The sequence below is a fragment of the Mytilus trossulus genome, chromosome 8 (genome assembly GCF_036588685.1).
Source record: "Mytilus trossulus isolate FHL-02 chromosome 8, PNRI_Mtr1.1.1.hap1, whole genome shotgun sequence".
Taxonomy (NCBI): Eukaryota; Metazoa; Mollusca; class Bivalvia; order Mytilida; family Mytilidae; genus Mytilus; species Mytilus trossulus.
Window position 1 is genome coordinate 45,945,233 of NC_086380.1, and position 14,369 is coordinate 45,959,601.

General features: G+C 30.0%; 1 protein-coding gene across 1 annotated transcript in view; it reads right to left on the bottom strand.

The window, feature by feature from the left end:
• Positions 1 to 176: 176 nt before the first annotated feature.
• LOC134681025 (somatomedin-B and thrombospondin type-1 domain-containing protein-like) overlaps positions 177 to 14,369 on the bottom strand; it is a 58,832-nt gene continuing 44,639 nt past the window's right edge. Inside the window, exon 4 of the mRNA XM_063540399.1 lies at positions 177 to 3,852. Within this exon, the coding sequence (XP_063396469.1) occupies positions 3,558 to 3,852 (295 nt within the window). The 3' untranslated portion in view covers positions 177 to 3,557. The remainder of the gene's footprint in view (positions 3,853 to 14,369) is intronic.

The window sequence follows — 14,369 nt, forward strand, 5'->3', positions numbered from 1 at the left end:
GTGTGTTACATTTCAGTGCTGTGTCGTTGTTCTCCTCTTATATTTAATGCGTTTCCCTCGGTTTTAGTTTGTTACCCCTATTTTGTTTTTTGTCCATGGATTTATGAGTTCTGAACAGCAGTATACTACTGTTGCCTCTATTCATCAACATTTGCAGAATATTAAAAAAACAAGTGTGAAATAAATGTATTTATTACTGTTTAAAAGTCCATTTAGTGTATAAAACTGAAATGCTGAGTTATTTACACAATATATAACAGGACAGAGGCTAATATCTACCCCTATATTTATATATGCTAGACATGCTAGTATAAACAATGGCATCAAAAATTTAGAGAAAATATTTACAAATATCTGTACAAAAGAATAATTCTATAGCCTAGATGTACATGATTTGCTACACTGCACATGACTACACGAAATGAAAAATAAAAGTTTATTACCACTCCTTGAATTTCTTCTTGCAATTAAAATAAATCAAATACAAAAGACTCTGGTCACTTTTGAAAGAATATTAGGGGTTACCTTGAAAAACTCCATAATGATGTAGCATTTCTGTATGAAGTTGTAGGCATGTCAAAATTTGGAAATCCAAGTTTGTGAAAACTGATTCAATGAATGAAGATCAAAGGGGACACATACAACATTTAGGGGATTTCCCAGACATGTGGGATACAAATGTGTGCCTCTCAGATCAATTGTGTGGGATTTGAGAGATTTGAAATTATAATATTAAGTACAAAAAACTTTATGTGAAGAAAGTTTTAATTATATTCCCTGTATTTCCACTTTGTCGACCATCTTTTGGCCTTTCCCCCAAATGTTTACATATTATCATATTTTATCAGCATTCATTGTCTTCATCCTTCTTAAAACTACACATATCCTCTTTACTTTCTTACAGTAATTTATCACCACTCTTGCATATTCCTATACTGTTGAAAACCTGAAAGATAGCTTAGATAGAAAGCTCTTGATTTATGGGTATATAGAATGTCGCCTTCATATCAGAAACTCAACATTAAAACCCTTTTGGAGGTATGTGTGTACAAACAATGTTCAAGCAAACTACCATGGATTTCCTATTTTTACCTGAAGAATGTAGTTCCTGTTCATGCCGAGTTCATTATTTAGATATATGTGACCATAAACAGATAATCACCCATTATTCAAGTATGGTATCATAGTGATATTCAAGTTAGTGATAAAAATCTACTACAAACATTTTCAACAAAACGTTAAAAAATTATTTCAAATTAAATCTATGTTGATATCTATATATGCTTTGATACAATTATATTACATAAACAAAATCTCAAATAATCTGCTTGTTTTAACAATATTTTCCCTTGCCACTGACATTTCAAGAACCCATTTAATTTTTAATATAAATTGGTAAAATCTTTAAGTCTGTTAAACTCAAACTTTTTAACCAAGAGTCAATTAGAGAGAAAAAAAATCACTCATTTTGGTTTACCAGTTTCACAGAGAAGAAGAGAACAAGTTCTTTGTTGACATTAACAATTTAGGAAATATTTTAGTTTTAAAATGTACAATTATGACGATTGCATCAAAAAAGATGTTTAAATCATCAAATTGGTGTATTTTGTGATAAAAGTATGTAAACTAAACAATAATAACATATTTAACATAACTATGAGATAGATCTTGCATTTGATTAAACAAATTCTTGCTATAATTCAGATCTAAAATTAACTTATATGAATATACAAAAGATTTCAATGTATTGATATAATGCACAATTGGTACTGAAAACACAAGACATATATGACGTCTAATACAAAACTCAACATAAAGAGTGGCTCATCATTCAATGTTTGTGACTCATTGAAATTAACAAAAAGAGAGGCAAATTGTACACAAATGCCTTGAGTAAATCATTTATATTTTATAGGACATTGAGACCTTCTTAAGAGTAATGAAGTTATTTGTCAAACAACTTGCACACTGTTTGTGAAAGTATGTAAAAAGACAACTTGCACAATGAGTGTGGAACAATGATAATAAGATAACTTGTATGTTAAGTGTGAAAATTTATGTCAGAAAACATGTGAATTTCATGGGAAGAAGGTGAATCAGATAACTTGTACACAGCGCTGTGAAAACAACTAAGTCATACAACTTGCATACTGACATGTTAAGTTATGTGAGTTTGACAATTTGTACACCGAGTTGAGAAGTTATGTGAGTATATCTCAGACTTTAACATTTAATGTAGATCATGAGCATGCAATATAGGTTACACACAGGAACATTAAACATGGCTATATGTACCACTCAAGTCTACATCTAATGTGATTCTAATTAATAAAATTATAAATAACAGACAACCTAATTACTGCTGCTTCACACCAGATAGCAAAACAAGTAAAATTCACATTCACAATTTTAAGTTGACTCATCTATGACTATACAAGCCAATATTGCTATAAAAGACACAATATTTCAAATTATTATAATTTTGAACATATACTCTCCAGAAAAGATGCACATAAAAAGAGATAAAATTACTGGCCAATTAAATTTTCATGGTGAAGCTATAACATTACCATAACAAATGTAAAATATTACTACAGCTGAATATCTCAACAATACATGAAGTATTTTACACAATGCAAAATGTATCATCAAAAGCAGTCTTCACGATGAACTGTTAAATCTACAGGCCCGGAGCTCAATTTTAATTTTATTTTAGTTAGATTCTGTTGGCCTGTAGATATGATTTTTACAGGCCAGAGAGCAATTTTACAAGCCTGGGGCTGCTGGGCTGCCACTCAGCGCGAAGACTGCAAAAGTGTTTACAAAGATGGTCAAATTGCATTCTCATTGAACAATATTGTGGTTCATGAATTTTTGCGCTGGATGTAAAGATCTAGGGAGAGTTTATTAAATGTTAGACCCCAAAAATGCATCTTATTACTACCAGTTTGAGAATTGTGACATCTTTGTTTTTCTCTTAAATATAATATATAAAGCCTTAGCTAATATTTCTTACTATAGATCTGCTCCTATCTTCAACAATTTAGTGAGAAGAAAAAGATGGCTTGGGGTGTATAAATTTGAGGTCAAATATCATGATTCTATTTTATGTGTTCAAAGTTTAAGAAAAAAACTTTATTGTATTAGTTGGCATATTTGAGGGTTACATACCAAGTTTTCTAGTCACAAATTAATCACAACAGTAGCACTAAATTCTGATAGGTTATTTGTAATATTTGTAGCATACATTTTTTAACCAATAAATGGTATGTATTAAGACTTTAAAATGTTTGGAGTAAAAATTAGAGGATTATCATAAATCTTATCCTTATTTTGATTAAATTACAAACAAATACCAAAATAATAAAATACTCTGTAAAGAAATATCATTAAAAAAACCATTCTAAATTCAAAAAAAAGTTTGGATGCACAAAAATCTTTACAGTTAAAACCATTCAACCAATTTGACATACAAGTACAAGTCTCCAAGTATCTCAAGTACACTGATCTTTTTTCCTTAAGATGATTTCATATACAAGTTTATAAAAACCAAGAGCTTAGATGAAGATGAAATCTTTGTTTTGGTGAACATTACAGGTGCAAGCTCTGTCAATAGTTTTCAGCTCCCATTTTCCACTGCAGTGAGGTACATCAATGGCTCTCCAGCGGGTAACCTTTCCGGGTACACCATGTCCTTTGCATCTCATTCCAAAATGTTTATGCATGGCAAATGGCTGACATTCTGCACAAACTTCAGCATTTATTTTCAACACATTAGCCCAGCTATGATTATCTTGTGTAGTATTGGTACATTTACTGGAGGATTCTGTTATTTTGTAGGTTCCACAGTATCTGTAAAATAAAATAAATCGATTATACTTGGTGATTAGAAAATATCCAGCTTTGAAAGTTCAGGTATTCAAAAAGCTATTCTTATTTGAATATGCTCTTTATTGGATCAACTGAACAAAATGCAGGTTTTTGAAATTATCTTACACAGTAATTATTAAACACATTCAATCTATAAACAATTTCAGGTACCTATTTTTATTCAAAAGAATTAATTTTTTTAAATGCAACTATTTCAGTCAACAATTTTGATGAACTTCAAATCTGCTGATCAGCTGTCTTTAATGAAAAATCATTATGTGTAATCTTTACCATAAGCTTTTAAAATCCTCTCTTAGTTGGTCAAGTCAGTTCCTTGAAACAACACAACAAATCTATATCTGATGTGGTGGAAAAAAGCAAGAACAATCCATTGAAAATTATCTAAATATTAAACTACTTCTTGAATGATTGCCAAAAGGCCAGTGTAACCTATTGTTACTATTATAGCATCCATCTTCCTTTAATTTTTGCCATCATCATCTTTCCCAAGAAAAACATTAACTGGAACTAATAGGAATAAAAAGAACATGAGAAAAAAACCAAGAATGAATAAAAGCCTATACAGACAAAGAAAGACAACACTATAGACAAAAGAAAACAGGCAAGAAGACCAACAACTGTCAATAAAACTCCACATAGAAAAAAAAATTAAGATTGGGAAAACAAACCCCACCAATAGATGTGCTTCTGAAGGTTTAGCAATTTTGTTCCACAAGTGGAACCAGTCATATACAGAAGGACCTTGGATTTGAAAAAAAAAATGCACCCAATAAAAGCCAAAATCTTTTCAGATATTTATAATTTTAAGCAAACTTAAAAACTTTATAATAAAGACTTTGAGTGAATCATAAGAACTTACAGATAAAATTTCTTTGAAAACATTTATATGTAAAGATGAACATGAGGTATTTCTAGAGAGGACTCTAAACAAAGTTGTAAGTAGTTGTATAATTTGGGGTGATCTAAAGTGGAAAAACATTTTTTTACCTTTAAATAGCATATTTTTTAACATGAAGGAGGTATATATGACTGTAACACTCCCTATCTGTCCTTAATGAGCTAATTACCCAGGTGTGACTACACCTGTATGAATTGGAACTGGAACAAAAATACAGACTAAAGTACACCCTTAACAGTTGGAACATCTGGTGCCTTGTCAACTTTTTAACTTCAATTTGTCTTATTTTATTGTTATTATTTAAAAAGGTGATAAATCATTAATAAAAGTACATAATTGATTGGAGGCCAATTTAATAAATGCAAAGGATGTAATATAAAATTAAGTACCAGTATGCATAATATCTTAATCAGCAGAATATATAATGTATATATTAAAGGGACCATAAATAACATGGCTATTTGAATATGGCATAAAATCCTTTTATAATGTGAAGCTATCTATGGCCTCTGTTCTATGCACCACAGAGAGACATTAGTACACTTTGTGTGAGTTTCTGGTATACAGTAGGATATGTGTATCTTACAAAATCTATTGACCTGTCTTTTTGTCCTTCTTTGAGGTTAACTATCTCATATTTTACAAAGTCTAATGACCTTTTTACTAACAATATACAAAACTCAATCATTCAGAGAAGAAATATGAGACTTTTCAGTACAATTGAAACCCTGTGGTTCTGACATAATAGATTGGTAAATGGTCATACCTTAAAAGATCTGACATAATGGATATAAGTAAATGGTCACACATTCAAAGATTATGGAGACATCTTGTAAAACGATAATTGATATGAAAATTGCCTATCAAAAAGTGAGTCAGAAAAGTGTCAATCTTACCACTGTTATACCGCCACAATTACACAATTATCTTCCCTCAATCTCATATTTTGTTATTTCTGTAAACAACTGGTCTTGGTGAGGAACATTGACTGAATTCATAATTTTCATTTTAAACCTTCTTTTGTTCATAGTACAATACACTTATTGAACCAATTTTTACATGGGCCTTCAATCAGGGAAATGACCTTATAATATCAGATCAGTATGATTTCTTGATGTGTGTGTGTTATTTTCCAGACTAAATTCTGAATCTGTATAAGTTTTTATTTTTATTCCACCTTCATAACTTAATAATTTACCATACCAACATGTGTTTCTCTCACTGACAGAGAAAATAGGGGAAGGTCCTGTGCCCATCACTGACAGAGATAGATAATAGAGGGTGGGTTGGGTGACCATTTGTGTGTGTGTGTCAATTTTAGTTAGATAAATGAATCGAACCTTTGCTCAGTCTAGAACTAGTGCCATTTAGATGTCTATTGTTAATGGTATACATGTGTAGTTAGGTTGCTGCCAATACTAACATTTATTTCATATCTCTCGTGACTAATTGTGTATGTGTATGTATGTTACTAAGACTTTAACTACTTCTTTTAAGAAAAATAAAAGTTTGGCCAGACATATTACAATATGTCATTACTAATTACCAATTATAGCTTCCAAAAATATTTAAATAGCCTACTAATTACTTATGTCTAAAATTTAATGTTTATTTTTATAACATAACATTAATTTCTCTACATTAAATCATTTTCATGTTACTATAGTGATCAATATTTTAACCTTAAGGTGTCTCTAGCATGTTACAAAGTTTGTCCCGACAGAATATGACCTAGACATCCTTATTGAAAGAAATTATAACATTAACATAAATTTGTAAAAGATATAAATACATATATTTATCCCGATTCCCAAGTCTTCCTTAAATTATTCTTAAGGATATTTTTTTTTATTTCTATAGCTACTAAAAACACAGAGACTCTAACGTTTCACAAAATTATTTCAAAAGAATTGTAACTCATGTACAAACAAGGAATTAACAGAATCTGGAATAAATTTGAACTATTGAAAATTGATAAGAAATAACATTATTCTAATCTTTTTGTGGCATTTTTTTTTTACACCTTTTCAAAAATATTAATACTAGACTTTTTCAAAATGAAAGTCATATATAACAGAAAATGAAGTCTGCAAAATATTATTAGCAACAAAATGATCTACAATTACTGAGAAATAACATTTAAAAAGGTATTTGGCAGATCAAGTGATTTATAACTGACAGTAAAAGTGAAATTGTACCCTAGCAAGATATATAGGTTAGTTGGACACCTTCATTTTTCATTGTCCTTACTTTTATAAATAACCCAATATCATATTTCAATACATACAGTATTTTAAAATGTTTATTCAATCAAATAAACCACAAATTAGTGTCATTTCAGGACTTTTAACATACGTTTTCTCACATTCTGATCTGTAAAGATGTTCAATGTTTCTAAACCTAATCACATTTAAAATGGAATGCCAAGACTACCTATGCCTAATCCCTGTCTAATACAACATTCATTTATTCAAGAAAGTTTTCAAATTTTCAAACACTGCAATTATTTCTTCTAAATTATTCATCCTTTCAAAAATGTCTATGCACAAATCAATTTGCATTTATACATTATTGATGGACTTTTGTAATAAAGCTAATTTATTTCTATATTCTCTAGATGTCTTTTCTATCTATTTCAAAAGAAGCAATATGCAGTTCATTCAACTCCAATCTGGACTAGGACAGCAACTGAGAAATGTGAAGTACCCCTTGGCCCAGATTATTAGATGAAGTGTTATCCTAATACCCAAAATGAAAAAGTTTACCTTTAGGTATCTTTGAAGTATACTTATATAGATAGGCATAAGTATTCCCTTCACATCAATTGTTTTTTACACAGTGCAAATCCCTCATTATCAGGAAGGGTATGATTGGGTTCTCAATAAACAGTAAATCAAATACTTCAAACAACAAATATGACACATATGAGGCCTGAATGAGTGAGTGTTTTGACAAACGGCAGACCATGGGTCTAAAGTTTCCTGCTCTTTCTTCGCACCTTTTTGTCTCTTTTCTTGCACAGATATTGACTTCATGTCCAGTTGTACTCTCAGTGGTCCTATAGCAGATCTGTGATCACTAGTTTTGTCTCTGTCTGATTTATGGTTTAATTTCAAAAATATATTTTCTCCATAAATTACGATGAACCAAATGATAGTGTAGTTTAAGAAAGGTGAGTAATCCCAAACTCGACTTTTAATGCTAGAAAATAGATACATAAAGAATCAACAGACATTATACCTATGTATTCCTTCTTAGACAATGTACACCCCTCCTTGTACTCTTTTTCTGTTCTTAAGCTTTAGCACAACATATGATATATAGAAATTGATGGTACCATATTTTGAACTTTTGTCTATCGTCATATTATTGTATTTTACTTATCCCAACCCTTCACAATCTAATAAAGTTTTTTAGTTTACACATTTTTCGAGATGGGACATATGTGTGGCAACCATTAATTCTACACAAAAGGAAACATCTAAATAAACAAATGAAATAGAAAAATCCATTTCCTAATTTTATAAATATATTATAAATATCTAATTTTGCATAATAGTTGATTTGTAATAGGATCTAACTAAACTAATTATTCAGCTCCCTACAAGAATTTCAAAATTACATCGATTTCTAATTGTTATTACAAAAAGACATTAGGCAGGTGATCTGGATAAATTAGATCTAGTAAATGAAAATCACACTTCCAGAACTGGGAGAGACGAAATCACATTGTTAGAAATGTCTTTGATCTTTACATTTGGTACTCTTAGTCATAATTCACATTAACCAAACAATGTAAATTTGAACAGGCTGCATGTGCAGGCATCATGCATAAAGAATTAAGAGTGTCTTTGTTGTTTATGCTATTAGGTCTTCAAAATAAATCTAGGTTGGTACTTGGACTAAATAGCCCCAAAATCCTTTGAAAATATCTGTATTTTGTAAAAATTTAAAGCTTCTTAATATTTTAGGATACAATATACAACTAACTATATCACTTTTTTTGTCAGGTATTTTTGATCTGAAAACTCTCTATATTCACAGATCTAAAAGCATAGTATCAAAGCATTGTTCATTTCTGTACTCATATTAGCTTTCTATATTCTTACAGTACTTACTTGAAAAAGTCAGCTTAAATTTTGACATATATTTACTTAATGAAAATTGCGAACTATAAACACTTGAGGTCTGGGAAAAAAATAATTTATCAAAATACCTGATCTATCAAAAATTCTTATCTGACAAAGTGTGGTGTTTATCCAGTAAAAAGCCAAGCACCAGCTGTAGATGCAGACGTTTCAAAGAAATACATGTACTGACATATTTTCAAATCAAGCATCAATATTTTTTTTTTTTTTTTTTAATCTAAAGAGTCATATTAACAAATTTAAAAGTATTATTCAGGACTGAATGGTTATGATTATATCAAATATTGGTGACATAATTTCATTTCTTAGAGGACACTTGTTAAAATATCATTCATGTTCTATAGAAAATAAATTGTTTTGAAATGAATCAGCAAGGTACTGATTTAAAGGAAGCAGAAGAGACAGGTTGACTTCAAACAGATGGAAAAAGATGTTAATGGACCAATGTTGATATTATCTTCATAATTTCTTACACTAAACAATCTTTTAGTTTGTGAATTTTATCAAAATAAGTTCTCAAAGAATAATTTTTGCATTTAAGTGCAGATTGACCTTTTTAGAGTAGTGCTTGAAATTAACTGACTGATGAATCACTATGCAACCTCATACTTGTGTCAAGAATATTATGACTTTTAAAATAGTACTTTAGCATATTAATTTTTTTTTTATAATGGATAATTTCATACTTTTTTGAACTTTCAGACACTATTCATAATTATTGCATTATAAATTTGATACTTTTTCCGAAATCTTTCATCAACATAACCTTTTGGACTTTTTAGATGAAACATAATAAAGCCACTATTTTCTGATAAAGCAATAAACATTTCTGTTGTTAAATCAAATTACATGACTTTTTACACAGTGTTGTCACTGAGTCATTCAATATTTCACCCTAAACAATGAATTACATAATCCATAATAACACTTTCTTCCAAATAAGGCTTTTTAATCTTCTCTTACTGAATCAATATCTTTATCAGCTTGTGTGACAGATTTTCACCCAAATTCTATCTCACACTTTAATCTCAAATTTTGTCATAAAATTTCACAATTTGATTTCAAAATTGCAATTCAAGTTTTAAGATAGTGTTATATAATTATGGGTAATGACAAAGTGTACCTTGAAAAATTACTATAACTAAACACATAACTATCTTTTACTATAAAATTGCATCAAATGAAATAAATAACTAAGTATGATCAGTTGGTTTACATTCATTTCTTTTTAAAAAGCCAAAGTGACTGGATCGGATCGTGATAAGTGCCTTAATTGAGATAAATTAAAGATTCCTTTATATGTTATGAAAGTTCCTGTATCTATATGGTGTGAGAAAGAGCAGCCCAACTTTTTAATTTGCATAGAAACCAGTCTTGCCAAAAGAACCAAATGTTTTCAAATTCTCTGCCATTACAAGATATTAAGATAACAAAGAAAGAATTTGATAGAGTTTTCATAAATCCCCAGACATGGCACTATCTATTTCTACATTGATAAGATAGGCAACAAATTAGTTTATTATTGATCTGGCAGACAAAACTTTCATTATTTACATCATAATTTGCCAACTGATTTATGTTCTATGAATCAAAATTATTCCAATTCATGTAACTGTGAAATTTCCGGTGCTTATCTTTAACAAGTTGAATAATGCATGAAACTAGTTATTGATAGGAATATAGTTTGTTCTGTCTGACTTGAAGCTCATCAAACTTTTCAGGTTCTAAAATAGAAAGTGTGATAGAACTGTAATGGGACCAAAAAACATCCTATTCTCTGTAGTTAATCAAATTTGATCACTATCAGTCTACATTTGAATTTTAAATGTGGTTAAATTATAGGTGGGAAAACAATTATGCAATTCCCTTGTTTAATATTGACTGAAAATAACAATATCAGAGTTACTGAATATTCATCAAAATAAACTAGTTCAAAAAACATCTTTGTACTACAAAACTGTAATGAAATGACCACTGTCAATTCATGATTTGACGTCTACAAGATACTTTTAATTCAGTCAGCAAACCGTCCAAGATAGTACACTTAATAAATGACAACCAATAGTTTACATTTGTTTAATGTTCTTCTGAATGAAATTCAGGGATTTTGTTTGCCGAATTTTGTACATGGGTGAAATATCTCATTCTCCAGTACAGAATAGGTCAATTAATTATTTGTCTTTTATGCCATAATTGAAATAAACAGCTGTGCCAAAAGTGATGATAAACTTTTATTGCCCATATTGAAATTGTTGCAAAAATAAAATTGATAATAAATAATAATCCATTAAACTAGAAGCAAATAAAAAATAGCTTTGAAGAATAACATGCAGGAGGATATCCTTAGACGCATAAATATTGTTTCAAATATGACTGTTGAAAGTTTGCATGGCTACATTAAGTGACCTATCAATGAAGTTTTCCAATGAACATTTATGATGCACTGAAAAGCAATGACGAAACTGACTTATATGAACTCTGCTGTGTGGACATGGGAAAATCAGTCATTTGTTACTTTTTCAGTATCTTCTGTTTTTAATACCATTCATTAAACATTACCAAAAATACTAATATTCTATATGTGGGTGACTTCCTTGAAATCCAGTAATTTAAGATACAACTTTACAGACAGTGGGTGGTAGTTACCAGTGAACTGGTAAAAAATATCACATTAAATAATATCTCTATTCAATCGAAATATGGATGATTATAACTAATGGTCTATATTACTCCAATAACCTATTTTCAGAGTTCAATAGATAAAAGATATATTCAGTTTCAGTCTTTTGTATAGAAAATATTATATAGAGACCACATTAATTTGATTATACCCTTTTCCCTTCGTTTTTAAATTTACTGAGCACGCTCTTTATAAATAAAAAAAATAACAAATCTTTAAATCAATTAAACTAGAGGCTCCAAGGAGCCTGTGTCGCTCACCTTGGTCTATGTGAATATTAAACAAAGGACGCATTTGAATTCATGACAAAATTGTGTTTTGGTGATGGTGATGTGTTTGTATATCTTACTTTACTGAACATTATTGCTGCTTTATACAATCATTCTATCTATATTTAACTTGGCCTAAGAGCTTCAGTGGAAAATGTTAGTTAAAATTTACAAATTTTATGAAAATTGTTAAAAATTGACTATAAAGGGCAATAACTCCTCATGGGGTCAATTGACCATTTAGGTCATGTTGAATTATTTTTAGGTGTTACTTTGCTGTACATTGTATCCCTTTACAGTTTATCTCTATCTATAATAATATTCAAGATAATAACAAAAAACGGCAAAATTTCCTTAAAATGACTAATTCAGGGGCAGCAACCTAACAGCAGTTTGTCCAATCCATCTGAAAATTTCATGGCAAATAGATCTTGACCTGATTAACAATTTTACTCCCTGTTAGATTTGCTCTAAATGCTTTGGTTTTTGAGTTATAAGCAAAAAACTGCATTTTACCCCTATGTTCTATTTTTAGCCATGGCGGCCATCTTTGTTGGTTGGCCGGGTCACACCACACAATTTTTAAACTAGATACCCCAATGATGATTGCGGCCAAGTTTGTTTAAATTTGGCCTGGTAGTTTCAGAGAAGAAGATTTTTGTAAAAGATTACCAAGATTTACGAAAAATGGTTAAAAATTGACTATAAAGGACAATAACTCCTAAAGTGGTCAACTGACCATTTTGGTTATGTTGACTTATTTGTAGATTTTTCTTTGCTGAACATTATTGCTGTTTACAGTTTATCTCTATCTATAATAATATTCAAGATAATAACAAAAAACAGCAAAATTTCCCTAAAATTACCAATTCAGGGGCAGCAACCCAACAACAGGTTGTCCGATTCATCTGAAAATTTCAGGGCATTTAGATCTTGACCTGATGAACATTTTTACCCCATGTCAGATTTGCTCTAAATGCTTTGGTTTTTGAGTTATAAGCCAAAAACTGCATTTTACCCCTATGTTCTATTTTTAGCCGTGGCGGCCATCTTGGTTGGTTGGCGGGGTCACCAGACACAATTTTTAAACTAGATACCCCAATGATGATTATGGCCAAGTTTGGATTAATTTGGCCCAGCAGTTTCAGAGGAGAAGATTTTTGTAAAAGTTAACGACGACGGACGCAGGACGACGGACGACGACGGACGCCGGACGCCAAGTGATGAGAAAAGCTCACTTGGCCCTTCGGGCCAGGTGAGCTAAAAAAAATAACAAGCATTACAGTTGCCAAACTTGTGATTAGTGGGAGCATACCTGGAAATTTTTTATGTGTTTCATGCCTGAATCCTCCTCTGCTTTGAAATATAATTCAGACGTTATTATAGTTCACAAGAATTTTTTTTATTTCAACAATATCTTAGTAAGAGGTCATTTTTCTTTGAATTTAAATCTTGGAAGATTAAAATCCCCAAGCACAAAAAAGCTGGTTCTATAAAACTTTCAACTTTTCTTTTAAAAAATTCTAATGAGCAAAATTAGACATGGTTTTAAAATTATCTCTACCATGCATCAAAACTGAACACACAAAAAAAATCTGTCTCAGAAAATCAGAAAAATGTATGACAAATATCTTAAAAAGCCTGCCGTAACAAATAAATGACTATCTGTGCAGTAGCTTAATACTTTTTATGTAAATCACTTTTTAATACCAAATAATCAAAGAAAAGTTACTTTGATATAGATATTTATATTTTTGTGATAACATCTGTATAGATTATAGAGTCATGCTAACACCTCTATTTAAGGTTAATGCTCAAAAGAATTCGACCTTGTGGCAGAAAATTAACCATATTCGTGCTCTGATCAGAGGTAATAAGTTATATTGTCTACCCTTTGGGTGGCTTTAGATCATTTTCAACTAAATAAGACAATGACTGTTTGTTGATACATGCGTGAGCAATTAATGGCCAATGGTAGATAAAACCATTCATTTTACTTGCCTTTGTCAGTCACATCACAAATATTTTTATTTTTTTTATTGTCCATTTGTCTTAAATAAAAAAAAAAATCACTGTTTATTAAAACCAGTTAATTATAGTTCATGTATAAATTTAATATTTGCTTTTGATCTTGAAAATTTTATTAGTGACACATACTGTTATAAAGTTTATGATTTATAACATTTTTCGCTATCACTAGGCTGCCAAAAATCTGATTGGGACATCTTAATACCTAAATCTTAAATTTCTGTAACTTTAAAATCATTTGAATCATTAAATGTTATAATATATTTCAAACATTTTAAAACCATATATATTTTCATATATTTATTTCAGGATAAAAATGATAAAGTCAATTTATCTAAGATTAGAAGACAGATAAACTAGTTTTTAAAGTTTAAATATCGTCTTTATCTTGTACATTTAAAGGGGCTGAAATGTTATCAAACTAAAAACTGCTGACCTTACAAGTTTTATACCAT